The following is a 14,094-nucleotide window of genomic DNA, read 5'->3' as shown; positions in this document are numbered from 1 at the left end:
GACAAGCTTAGCATTGATTTTATGAAAATATTGAAAGAACATCAAGAGAGATTCTCCCTGTAAATTCTCTCTCATTTGAAATAATGTATATCTATTGGATTATATATTCAAATTAAGGAGTTTTTCATAGAGTGTTATTAAAAAAAGAAACATTTGTAAATATTCTTCTAAAAAGCACTGTACCAACAATAACAAAAGACATATAAAATGTTTCTCCAAAAGTCTTTCCGTACGAAATCCTCTATCCCGATCTTGTAAAATAAGAACCCGAAGCAAACATGGGCAATTACTCAAAGAGAAACAAATGGCAGAAAATGACATACTGTACGCTGAACACTATATTGTAGCCTGGAAAGCATGGAGTATTGATCTGTTGATCATGTGCCTTTATATTATGTTTTGCTAAGATTCCTCCAACATTCTATGTGTGTATGTTTCCCAAAAGAAAAATGGTATACGTTCACGATCAATACTCTCTTTCACTATATCCAAATAATGTTTTTCTTGAAAGAAAGCTATAATGGTTTTGTACTGTAGATGTATTTTTTATTTATTATTGTCAGCATAAAGAAAAAACAACAAATGTGTCTTCTTTTTTTAGATAAAGATACAATATTGCACGCAAATATTATTTACTCCTCTATTCAGTCACCCGAGAGAACCTAAGAAACCTGTTGTTGTTTTTTTTTTTTTATCATTTTTTTCGCTCCTTTGTTATACAGATCACCCAATAGTCACAGCTGAATTTTACATACACCAATGAATGAGTAATACCAGTGACTCCTCCACTTACCTACTTATACCTCTGTCCAAAATAATTCAAAACATGTATACCTAATTGTAAAGAGCATTTATACTTAGTTACACTATCATCAACTCTATGCATGTTTGCTTTCATGATGGATGCTTGGGTCCTTTTGAAAAGAATCAAATCCACTATAATAAATACAAATGTAACTGAATTTTTAAAGTTGAAACAAAACTATTGTTCTTAGTACTGATCTCACTTCGCATTATATGAAAGCCCTGATGACTCATGGGGTAGAAGAAGAGTGGTATTCCCCCAATAATTAAAAAAAATGTATTAAAAAATTAATGTTCAATATATTAATATTCACTGTTATGTGTAAATAATTTTTGCTTATGTATAGAGTCTGCATTAGCTATTATTTGTTCTACAGCTCATAATTTTATTCCATTTGTCTTTTAGAATAAACAGGCTCCAAAAAACAAGTTGGTAATGTTCCAAGAAAACCTAGAACCTTAGACTGCCCTGCTGTTTTATTTTAAGAGGGAGTCCCAGAATGGGAATTTTCAGTTTTCCTTGCCATTTCTTTTTAATGGTTTGCAGGTTTTTAATATAGCTTGGTAAATGTACTAAATAATTATAGTTTTGTTTGTAGTTACTCAGCAATAGGTTTGAAGCTCTATACAAATACAAAATCCAAATGGAACTGCAAAAACCTTTCCCATTTTTTATGTTTTCTTTATAGAGTGCCTAAATGAATCTCAAGGTAGTGGTTTAAAAGAATTATGATGCCAATAGAAATAGCCCTGACTTATGTATTCAATAGTGAGTTTAAAATGTAAGCTGTAACTTACTGTCTAATAAGCTGAAAGTAATACTAAACAGTAGTTTTATGTGTTATGCCTATGGTATAAACCTATGTAATTCCTTAGAAGAAAAATATTGTAATGACAAACTAACGTGCTGAAGTAGATTTTTTGTGATCTTGGGATAGGTAGGTAACAGTCAAGGGGTCTAATAAAGCAGTGAAACTGACAATTACTGAAATATTCCCTCATTAAAATTTTATACCAGGGAATAATTTAGTGCATGTCGAATATTCCCCAGTAAGTAATTACAAATATGTTCTTGTCTGGGCTTGGCTTTACAGTATTAGTTCCAACTGGAAACCATTGCAAACAATCATTTTCAGCAACAAGTATGTGTACCAGGACTTGTTCAACATGGACAACAATCTGATTCACCATCAATTTTTGAGAAAATAGATACCGATATCTTACGTAAACACTTGAGGCCTAAAAATGACTTAAAATTCTGAAAAACGAAAACAGAAAAACTGCAGAAAAAAACAGTGGTTTCATTTTGTTGTGCAACAATGGGCTCGTGTGAAATATATATATACTAGATACAAATACCAAGCAGAATTATAGCTGATGTTTTGGAAACCTTTTCATCTCGTTGGTTTAACGCTAACCCTAAATATTTGCCCTAGAATTATTTTACTCATTTCAGTCCATGTGGCAAAACGCTATGTAATGTGCAGTCATCATTTAAATACCAGTGTGCATAGGTAGGTGTGCAGGGGTTCTTAACAATGTATACATTTTATATATTTTATTTTTAACTTCTGATGTCTTGCAAGCCAGAACCTGGAAATGCAGAGAGCTGTGGATTTACAGGTTCACTCCACAAAGTGAATATATTTTGTGCCAGTCCTAGGCTTTAGGCAGTTTTAGACTGGTCCTAGTTGACAAAGCCCCAAAACCATCCAGACACTGGTGTGTGTGTGTGTGTGTGAGGGGTGCATGTGGGTATCCTGCAGAGATGTTTAGACAGGTTTGTGTCTACTCAGATGACTTATTTATTGAAGCTAAGAGTGCCATTACAATTTGGGACTGGATGGGTCAGGATAAGCAGAGCTCTTGTCCACCATTGATTTCAATAGACACGTGCATCAAATGGGTAATAACCAAACAACTTTGTCATAGTCGTTCCTGCTGTTATACCTGTGTTGTATATCCCTTAGTTTTAGAACCATAGACAGCTTCCTGTTTTTACAAACGAATACTGTAAGGTGCACATCTGAAAAAGGTACTAACCATAAAATGATTGATTATTGAGATTTGGAACTCTACCTTTTTATAAATGACTGTGTTACCTTTTAGTCCCCAAGACTGGGGATTTAATTTCTTTACTTTATAGTCAATGGGAAGAAGATGGAAAATACAGGCTTTATTTGTGCAATGAATAATAAAGAATACAAATAAAAATAAAACATGATTTAAAATAAATACTGAATGAAATTGCAAGCAAAGTTAAAGCTGAACTTAAGACAGATAATAAACAAGACACTCTGTTTTTATTCAGTTAATAATTAAATAAAGACAATTAAGTAATTTTACATGCAGGTAGCAAAAGTTCCTAGATTCTTATGAATCCACTATCAGGTTGCCCTCACTGAAGGGTAAGTAATGTTATTCAGTTTAAGATCCCTTTCATTTGGTGTTAGTCTAACACTATAGCCAGGCTTAATACATTGGAAAGCATGGGGATGACCTGATATTTGTGCTAATACATTTTTCTTGTTCATTTGACAATTTGTGATGGTTCCTTGACCATATTACTGTATTGTTTAACTACTGTCTGTAGTCTGGTGGAGTTTCAGGGACCTGATTGTGCTGCCTTGCAGAGCTATCAGGATCACAAGTAGCTGATGAAAATGTAAAATTCTTTGATAAATAAAACATTTATAAATACATATTTTAACTCTATATTTAAATATTTGTCTGGAGTTTGTTTTTTACAAACAGGATTAAAAAGAAAAAAAAAACACAATATTTTTAGTGAAAATCTTTTCCTTGGTATTATTACGCTTTTTTACTAAATAAAGACATCCATAAGTGCATACCAAAAAACCAAACAGCAAGTTTATTGATTAAAACTTAGTTGTGTAATAGCACTGAATATAAAATTCTTCAACAAACCCTTAGAATCCTTGTTTTGTATGATTTCATTAACAGTTTAAAAGTAAAATGATTAAAATGGATGTTTTAATAGTAAATGGAAATTCTTGCACTGATGCTTTGTGAAATTCATTTAAAGTGCTCTCAGTACTTTAAAAAAAGTTATTAATAAAAAAACAAAAAACAAAACAGTTTTATGAAATTAAATAATGCAAATAAGTCAATTGGAAACCAATTATCTACACAGTGGATGGCTGCCTAAATGGATGTAGATGAGGCCAATAACACAAAGCCCAACTAAACCTAAAACTGAACAAGCTACTATCAGCAATCAGGTTGAAAAGTAAATGCAGAATATCTATTTTTTAAACCCAGTTTGTTTGCAAACTGCATTACATTATTTCCCTTCTTGGAATCAAGCCAATGGGCTGATCAATCAGATATGACCATGTGACACCTATAGTAAGAAAGATATTGGATGCCAGACTACTTTTCCCAGGATCTCCGCATTACAATAGAAATCATGGGCCTGATTTATTAGAGCTCCCTGGAGAGGATACACTTTTTTTGAAGTCTTTTTTTAATTTTGCTAGCCAATGTTTTGATCGGCTTTTAAATTTGAAAAGGTAATTTCCAAAAGTAATAATTATAATTTACACTGATCAACATGATCACTTTAAGCTAAATTGTTTGACTTTGGATTTAGTTGGGCATTAACCTCTTGAATGAGAAGAGTATTGATCTCTGTTGCAGAACTATAGCATTCCTCCTGGGAATTTGATATTCACATATTTAAAAACTCTCTGAAGTGTTTCCAATTGTGTGTATATTGCATCTTTACCCTTAATAGATTTTTAATGTATTTGTAGATGTGTTCTCTTTTTACGTTACACACAGAGTACAAAATATTTTTCCTTAGTTTATTACCACATAGATATGTATTTATAACATATAGTTATCTCTTTTAAAAAATGTCACTGCTCCAAAACAATCATAACCATTTAGTGCTTTTCTTCAGTGGCATTAGGTATAGTGCAAATATCTGAAATAGAATGTTGTAAAGTGTACATTAGCTGTGCATATCCTATCAATACATTGATGCTCCAAAAACAATTCAGGAAAAAGTGTTTCTTGCTTCATCATACTTTGTACAATCTGTCTGTCTGATTCATTTCTTTTTATGTATTGATGTATTGTTTGGTATTGTATAGGTTTATTAATAAAAAATAGCCACACAGCGCTTAGAAGTGCAATCTAAATGTAACTGAAAATAATAATTGTATCTAAAATATTGTAAAATAATTCCTCATACATAAATATCCTGGCTGAAAAATCCCACTAATTATTAGAATTGTGTACAACAGTACAATAAAACATGACCTACAGCAGGAGTGCCCACACTTTTTTGGCTTGCAAGCTACTTTTAAAATGACCAAGTGAAAATGATCTACTGACAATAAAAAGTTGGACTTAATAACTCCTGTGCACGGTAGAGTTTTTTTTGAAAGGCAGGGCTCCGCAATCTACGCGTGTTGCCTTTGGGATCCACCTGTTGGGCACCCCTGACCTACAGCATATGTAATAATATGTTTCTAGCACATTCATTTCTCAGGGTTTCTCGTATTTTAAAGCTAGTATATATTATAAACTGATTCAAGACTCCCAAAACATTTAGGATTTACATATTGTTTCAAATAAGAAATAGTTATGATTCTTGGCTGAAAGGTGTGTGTGTTGTAAGAATAGATTTATAAATGGGGGCCAGTAGTGCTGTTGTATGCTTGTTGGTGCATATTTGTCATTATTATATTTAACATCAATACATTTTGTGAATGGATGTGCTGCGCAGCTGAACTACATGCAACTTTTGTTGTACAACAGGAAACCTATTAAAATAAATGGGCAGCCTCAACTCAATGCAAATGAATGCACCTATACTAACTCAGCATACGTCTTACAGCACAACTCTGTGGGCCCTGTGCCTAGATTGTTATAAGGCTTGGGTGCAGTCATACAGACTTATGTTTTTTGTGAGTTGCGAGAGTATCTGTAATACTCCCTATAAATAACAATTTACCTGGACATTAAGGGGACATTTTACAAATGTAAGGGAAATTTGTGCACAATAGTGCATTCTAGTGCTGCTGGACCCCATCCTTTGATCAAAACAAATTCAGGGTTTGCTACATCCAGCTGTAATATATAAGGCTAACTTTAAAATTTAACAAATGAGGGAAACAAATAAAAATAAAATAAAACTTGTACTGTTCATATTACCTTATACCATTATACAAATACTATTCAGCCATAGAAAAACATTGATATATTCTCAGTTTATGCTGTCTATTGGGTACCCAAGGTATATATATACATATATATATATATACGCTGCATCACAAATGTGCAGACAAATCTAAATCTTGCTGCATATACCCATGGTAGATGTAAGGTCTGCACTGGTGTATATAGTGTTGTGTCTGCAAAATATTTGATCTCGGTTGCCATGTAAACGGCAGCTGACTCCAGTCCGGAAAGAGACCCTTTAAAGAGCTTGTTAAAGATGACGTTCAGGCTTCAGCACACATTGGTCATACACAAAGACCAAGCTGCTGACTGTCTTAGTCCTGCTCATGCATATTGTATGCTTTAAAATCTCTTGCACATGGGCTTTGATTTATAGGCACTAACAAATCATGATTTTTTTTCCACTGTACGGTTATTTTTCTCTGTGACAATGTGTAAAGTTAGCTTTAGCTTCCCCAAATGACAGCCGAAATTGCCAGATGATAAGCAAAATCTGTGCTTACTTTGCCCTTCAGAATTTCAATTGCAGCAATGAGCACAACTGCTGAAACCACAGGGAAATCTGCATTGAGATGAGTTTATCCATGTTAATCTAATTGGCCAGAAATTTACCTTCATCTGGCCAAATCTGTGAAGCGCTGTAATCATTGTTTCATGCACATAAATTCATTAAGTTAGTAGCAGCAGGAAGTCCTTAAAGCCACCCACTGGGTGGAAGTAGCTATCAACCAGGAACTGTTGTCCCAGGGACATGGACAGGTGATCAGTGTCATCATCTTGGATAGTAGTCTTCTGGAACACCAGTGAGATTTCGGAGTTTAAGAGCGGCGTCCACTGTCCTAATATAGTTGCTGATCATTTTTCTCATTTCTTCGGTGTATGGGTCATATTCCAACTTTCTCAGACCAGAGCGCTTAAAGTTTCCATCCTTTTGGCCTTCCACACATAAAAGTCTGTCGGCTAATACAGGTAGACCAAGCAAGTTAATCATCCGTTTCAGCTGGATGAAAAGGTCCTTCTTGAGGTCTTCAAAATGTACAACCAGAACGTTTTTTCCATACTTAAGCCAATCCAAAGTATGTGTTGCCCACCATGGTGCATAGTTGTTTACAAATTCTGGCCATTCTGAAATAAAAAAAATCATGTTTATTACATATATATATTTTTTATAAGGCTTAGTCTAAACAGATGTTTTTCCCAGCATTTACCTGAGGCTTTTAAAGCCCATGTTTGAAATCCATATGCATTCCAATGGGCTAATCTACACCAGGATGTTTCCTTGAGGCACTTTTATAAGCCTTATCTTAAACGTTGCTTGCAACACTTAAAAAATTAAAACGCTGGGTTAAAGCTAAAAAACGCGGATCAACATGGGTAAAAGCTTCCACTGATTTCAATTGGCATTTTCCCGCGTTTTTGGGCGTTTTTAAGCCCTTAAAACGTAAATGCAGTAAAAACACGGGAAAACGCAGGAAAATGCTGGAAAGACATGGATAGACATTTTCCAGGGTTTTAAAACTTGCATAAAAAAGCAGTAGGAACATTTACATATGTTTTTTTTAAACAAATCATACATAAAAGATACCAAAGAATACAGCCACTCTGTTGTGTTTTTTTATTTTTTTTTAATTTGACAAAATGCTTTTAGTGTTGTCTCAGCACACTTTCACTAGAAGCTGTATGTTACAGTGAAGACCCATATCCATGTGGTTTTGCTGTAAATTAGTATTGGAGGAAAAAGAGAATTTCTCAGCCAGCAATGTAAATTTACATCACATTTAAGTCAATCTATGTTCAAGGGCATTTGAAAATTACTTACCAATGCAGACATTTTCCAACTATAATTTAATGAATTGGAAAGCCACATATTTTAGTCAAATTATTCAATTTGGACATGTTACCATGACTAATGTGCATTACAATGATGTCCCCCAGTGCCCCTGACAACCCCCCCCCCCTCCTTTTTCCCACCACAACCACTCCATCATCAGTTTTGGAAAAAAATACCATGGTAATGGGCTTTGCAATAAACATGGAAAGCAGATGCGCTCCCCCCCCCAAACAAAAAAAAACTTAAAAGAACGTCCTCTCACACTTTTTCTTGGTGGCCTGTGGTCCAAATAATTCTCATTTTTGTGTGCAGGAATTTTGATGCAACTCTGACATTTCTGACTCAGAACAGGAAAAATGAAGGATCCAGCCAATTGCAGAATATTTGGTGGGACAGGCACTCCTCTCTTTTTCCAGGCCAGGAATTGGTGATTGCTCTGATTCACTGGGGCCATTAATAATAAAAGCGAACATGTCTTTCAGACAGGGAGGAGAGGGGAGTTGCAGCCTGAGGCCAGTTGTTTCTCAGGCAGAGGGGCTGTATGAATCCTGTGAGCTAGGAGTAGGTGAGTTGAGGTCTGGGACACCAGAGCCAGAAGGCTAAAATTTGTGTTTTTTATTGTCATGTGGTACTTTGATACCCTGGGAGGGAAAATCCTGGATTTTCCTTTGGTTTTTTTTTTTTGGGGAGTTTTTGTGAATAAAACTGAGCAGAGTGCCCTGAAAGTACCTTTGAAGCTAATCTCCCACAATACCAAAAAAATATCAGGTACATTTTTTTTGCATTTAGAAATACAAATAAATACATATATAATTAATTTTTTTCCATTAGGTTGTGTTTGAGCTATATCGGCCTGAGGTTCAACTAGGAGCTGAATCATTAAGAAGGAACTAAACTCATTGGTGGGTGGTGAGCTTCTACCATAAAATCAGCAAATATGCACAACATACGTGATGATTATGGCACAGACGTACTTGTGCAGTCACCCTTCAGCCATTGGATGTACACAGATGAGTTACATTATCTCTAGCATTTGGCAATGTGTACAGCACTGTCACACACCGAACCGAGCTCTACACTACATAGAAATGTGCTGTCCAAAGCTAAAATCCACCAGGAGCCAGGGCTTTATTTTTCCAACATTGCATGTCTCTTTAGTCATTTAGTTCAACCTCCTGGTGACTTTTTGGGTTCTATTTATAAAATGGGGAACCAGACCACCTGGGACTCTTACAGGTCCATGTGTTTCAATAATTAATCTCCATGAGGGAATGTCTGATTCCCTGTTTTAAAAATACAGCCATTTGAGTTTAGGTCTGCTTTAAATCGGCTGATCTGGCACCATTGAAATGCTTGGAACCCTGGTCATTTTAATGCATAAGTTAGAATCTGAAAACTGATGACTGCTCATGGGTACAAAAAGACTAAAAGCCCATGCCCTCACCCAAATTGAATCATTTTAAAACATTGCTATAATGGTTTCATCAATTATAAAGATGACTGCACACCAGAAAGCTACAAAAAGACATAATGCTTTAGCACTGAAAAGTGTCACAGAAATTTCCCGTTACTTCCATGGCTTTGCAGAAGTTAGACAATTTCATTATAAAGTAGGGAGGTTGATGCATTGGGTTCAGACACGTTCAGCACTAGATTGCTCAATGCTAGAAATGCAGCCTTTGTATTTCAAGAAAAAAAAAGTTGGAGGACATTAGCAGCAGACAATATGAGTCAGCGTCTGTAATTTGTGAAATGCCTGATTAATGTTTCTGTTCTCTGCAGAGAATAAGTCAATTGGGAGATTTAGCCAAATGGATGCTTGAAGCATGGTCATTTATTAGGGCCATTAGGTGGGACAGGGTAAAGCTGCTTTACTGTGCTAGCAAATATTTAACCCCAAATACGGGGTGATTCATATGCACAGTTACAGCTAATGTCAATGTTTAAAGGGGGAGTCCATGAATGACTGATATTTCTGGGTTTTACATATTCCCAGAAAGCATCAGTGAAATTGTTGCATTTGCTTGCACTTAATTGTATGGTTGGAGTCAGCAAAGCATCACCCCAAATGAGAAGCATACTAGACTGTAATTCTGAAGGACTTATAACTTTTTTATATATAATTTTATAAACTTTTGTAAGACTCTGGTAATTATTCTATGCATTGTTTTCCATAACAATTAATATCAAAATATATTGCTATAACGTATTACTCATCCTGCTTTAACATTTACCCCATATCCCATATCATTGACTTTCCTTCTGAAAAGCTGACAATAAATGCCTTTAATGTACAGTCATTTTAAGTATACCCTTTTCAATTGTGGTTTTACATATCACGACATAATAAAACATCTGGTCCCTAGCAGGTTCTTCAATATTTTAAATCTAACCTTGGATGTAAAACAACAAACATCACAGTCGATAATGTATTTTAACAAAAATGAAGCCAAAATTGGGAAACCGTTTGTAAAAGTAAAGCCCTTATAGAGAACCAATCCCAGCAATACTTGAAATCATTTCTGTGTCACAATATCAGTCTCTCACATCATTGTTGAGAAATTGAGGCCCAGTCTTCTTTTCTACATTGCTTCACTTTACGGTTTATGGGCATTTGTTTTTTCACAGCTCTCTTACGTTCCCACCAACAGCATTTTGATTGGGTTGAGGTCTAGACGCCTTCCATTTTAATTTTCAGCCTTTCTGTTGTAGATTTGCCGGTGCACACAGAGGGCTTGACATTTGACTGTAATATACTGTACTTTGGTATAAAAAAGAGTTTATGGTCGACTCAGTGACTGAAAGGTGCCCAGGTCCTGTGGTTGCAAAATAAGCCTAAATCTTCAAACCTCCACCACCCTTCCTGCCAGTTATGCTGTGATATGCTGTGTTTTGTTTTCAACAAACATTGAGCTGGGATTATAGCCTCTAAGTTCTCCACTTTCTCCTAACTTCTCTGCCTTCATCTGTACAAAGGACATTGTTCCAAAAGTATTGTTTTTTTTTTAGTTACAACTTTGCAAACCCAACCTATGCTGCCATGTTTTTTTTTTTTTTTTAAGAGAGAAGAGACTTTCTCCTAGCAACCTTTCCAAACAAGTCATACCTCTTCAGTCTTTTTTCAATTGTACTGTCATGTTGTTTAAGATTTAACATGCTGAGGCCTGTAGAGATGTAGCTCTTGGGGTTATTTGCTGAGCCTTCCACTCCTGGGAAACTTTTCTGGCAACTATCTTAAATGTTTTCCACCTGTTAATAATATTTCTCACTGCAGAATGATGGACTTCACATTGTTTGGAAATGGCCAAACTGATGGACAGCAACAATAAATTCTCTCATTGCTGATGTCTTTCATTTATGACACTGTGTTAACACACACCTGACTGCCCCAGACCAGAAAACTGTCAAGTGACTAATCAAGTGCATTTGTTTAGCAGGACTGGCTGCTACTTATGGATCCCATGGAAATGATAAGGGTGTACTTAATTTTTACACGCTGCTTCTGTATTTTGACTTGGTCTTTGTTACCTAAATAATTACACAGTGTAATATGTAATGTTCTGTTGTTTAGTTTAGGTTGTATTTAATTTGTAAAATTATGTAATTTGAACGCCTATGCTAAAAACCAGATGATTTTTTTCCACAAAACCTTTATTTACAAAACTTTTTATTGAAAGAATTGAAAGACGGTGATCTCTTGGTTGTAGACTTAATTCAATTTTAAGGGAGTATTTAATTTCAGCTCTTACTGAGTTCATTGTTGAACAAATTAACAAAAAAAAGCAAACAAAATCATTATAGATTAGTAAATTCTATTGTAATCTGAACCTGCCCTGGATTAAAACTCCAGTGACACGTTCTGGTTTGCCTGGCATCTGCATGCATTTTAAAGTAGAAATCTAGTTAAATACTTTGCATCTATAAAAAAATTGGGCATGTGGCTTTCCATGAAATGATGCTTGTTAAAAAGGCCTTTAATTTTTATCACACCTGCACTACAGAAAATCTGAAATTTAAATCTGAAATAATCCTACCCCTAAAACACATACCATTGTGGCTCGGGTGGATTTTCCATAACAAAAGCGGTAACCCTGAGCCACACTTGGGGTGAAATTTCCAGGGAGGTTAAAACTCCGACCTTGTTCCCACGTTGCAGTGGCATCCTCCAGCGATGTCTGCGGTGTCCTCCAGAGATGTCCAGCATCTTATTTCTCTGCCGCTGCCTGCCGGGCATCTGTGCAAGCTGGCCTGTGAACATTGGGGACACGGGGCTAGGGTAAGCAGATGCCGGCTGGGCTTCTCCTCGCAAGTGTGTGCCTGGAGGGCCGGACCAGGCCGGAAATTTAAAATAATGAACATTTTCAAGTGCCCTGCATTTGCATCCTCATTAATTATACCGCCAGGGGGGTTAAAGTGCACAAAAGTACATATGATAAAGAATGCAGTAATGTGTATTGTAGTCATGCTATATCTCTTGCCAGAGAGGTGAAAAAACCTTTACAATGGCGGCTAACATAGTGCACTCTCCTTGTTTTTCTTTACATGAAGGAGTGGAAAATGCTTCTGATAATGCTATTGACAGATTGGATCATAATATATGTTTTTTCCCATTTCTTACAGTGGTCATTTAATAGGAATATTCCCCGAACCACATTTTACTTACATAGAATATGAAGTAAGCAGTATAATTTCTGTTCTGATTTTCTATGTAACAATTTATCAGTAATTATTATGTCAAGTTTGTAATGAAAAAGTGTCAACAGTTGACAGTTGTAATGAAATCAGTTAAGTGATAATCTCGTAGAACAGAGATGGCTATAGATAAGAATCTCTTTATGATTTATAATGTCGGGAATATGTTCAGGGATAAAATTAATATTTACAATGACCAGGGAGTAAAGCCTTTGGAGATTATGCTTGTATATAGGCTTGATATTATGAGTGTCAGAATCATGTACAAATGAAAGAAAGTGAGCTAGGCCATTTATTAGATGATCTTCTTTTGGAAGCAGGTAACTCCTTGTTGGGCCAGGGTTCCCTCTATGTACCTGTGTGTGCCATCTGCTGCCTTAAATCAAGAATTACTCCAAGTATTAGTTTTAAATTTCAGTATACTGTTTTTTTGCGTTTGCAATGGTTAATGTTTAATATAGAGTCTATAGTATAAGCTATTCCTGGATTGCAGTATCCTAACCATATTTTATTTAGTATCTGTCAATGAATTTTACTTGGTTGAGTTTGGCTACATGCTACACAGTTGTAGATGAATGATTGTAATCATCTCAGACCAAACTCAGGCTAAGTGTGTGTACACTTGTGCCCTGATGTCATTCACCAATCCGTCCTGGCAGATCAATCAACAAGCAGGAATAACTGGTTTGCTTACCTATGGAAAAAGACACAGTGGGATGCCACTCGCTCATCCTGCCACCTACCCCCTCTATAGAACAGAACAACAAAGTGTGTTCTCCTGTCACTGGAAATGATCTGAAAAGATTGTTTCCAGCAACAAAAATCCAATGTGTGTACACACACTTTCATTGACTGAATGCTTCCTGATGTCAGACTTTGTTTTGGCTATACTTTTATCTGATTATTGTGTACTTCAGGCATTCTAAAATCAATGTGTCTCTTGAAAGTCACCACCTATTCCTGGTGACAAAGAGAATCGACATCAACCAATCACAGCTAAGTAGAGCTCCAACCACTTTTCAATCACAATAGCCAGATAAAAATGAGTTGATTCAGTTATCTGAAGTATTTGCTATGTTCATTGTCATACATTAACATTTAAAGTAAATGGTTGTAATAAAATGTACTCCTCATTTTCTACTCAGTAGCAAGTATTACTAATAACTTTTGTAAAACTCTAGGAGCTCACACTTTATATCTGTAGCACTTTGTCCCCAGCTATTTCCCTCCAGTGTCAGAGTCTATTTAGATTAAGGTAAGTTAAGTGAGAAGAGGTTAAGAAATGTTAAACGTTAAGAGAAAGATGTTAAGTAATTGTTTTTGTATATTTGTTTGGGCTACAGTATAGCCGTCCTTTTAGCTTATTTCTCTTTAACAGTCAAATCCAAGAGCAATTTGGCTTGTTCAGGAACTGAGTCACCTTGGTTGATAAATGTTTTTATATGATAGCTGTCTATTTTTTTTTTACTTTTTGTTATTTAAAGAGTTAAGCACTTGCTCAACACATTTTTATGCAATAGGAGATAAGTAGCTCATTTGTATCCTGTTTGGCAAAC

At 35.5% G+C, this 14,094-nt stretch overlaps 1 protein-coding gene across 1 annotated transcript in view; it reads right to left on the bottom strand.

Annotated features, from left to right (window-relative positions):
* Nucleotides 1-2,965: 2,965 nt before the first annotated feature.
* WSCD2 (WSC domain containing 2) overlaps nt 2,966-14,094 on the bottom strand; it is a 167,829-nt gene continuing 156,700 nt past the window's right edge. Inside the window, exon 10 of the mRNA XM_072415929.1 lies at nt 2,966-7,140. Within this exon, the coding sequence (XP_072272030.1) occupies nt 6,788-7,140 (353 nt within the window). The 3' untranslated portion in view covers nt 2,966-6,787. The remainder of the gene's footprint in view (nt 7,141-14,094) is intronic.

This window comes from Pyxicephalus adspersus, chromosome 6 (genome assembly GCF_032062135.1).
Source record: "Pyxicephalus adspersus chromosome 6, UCB_Pads_2.0, whole genome shotgun sequence".
Classification (NCBI taxonomy): domain Eukaryota; kingdom Metazoa; phylum Chordata; class Amphibia; order Anura; family Pyxicephalidae; genus Pyxicephalus; species Pyxicephalus adspersus.
The sequence above is the reverse complement of the archived record's forward strand: the minus strand, read 5'-3'. Positions and strand labels throughout refer to the sequence as shown.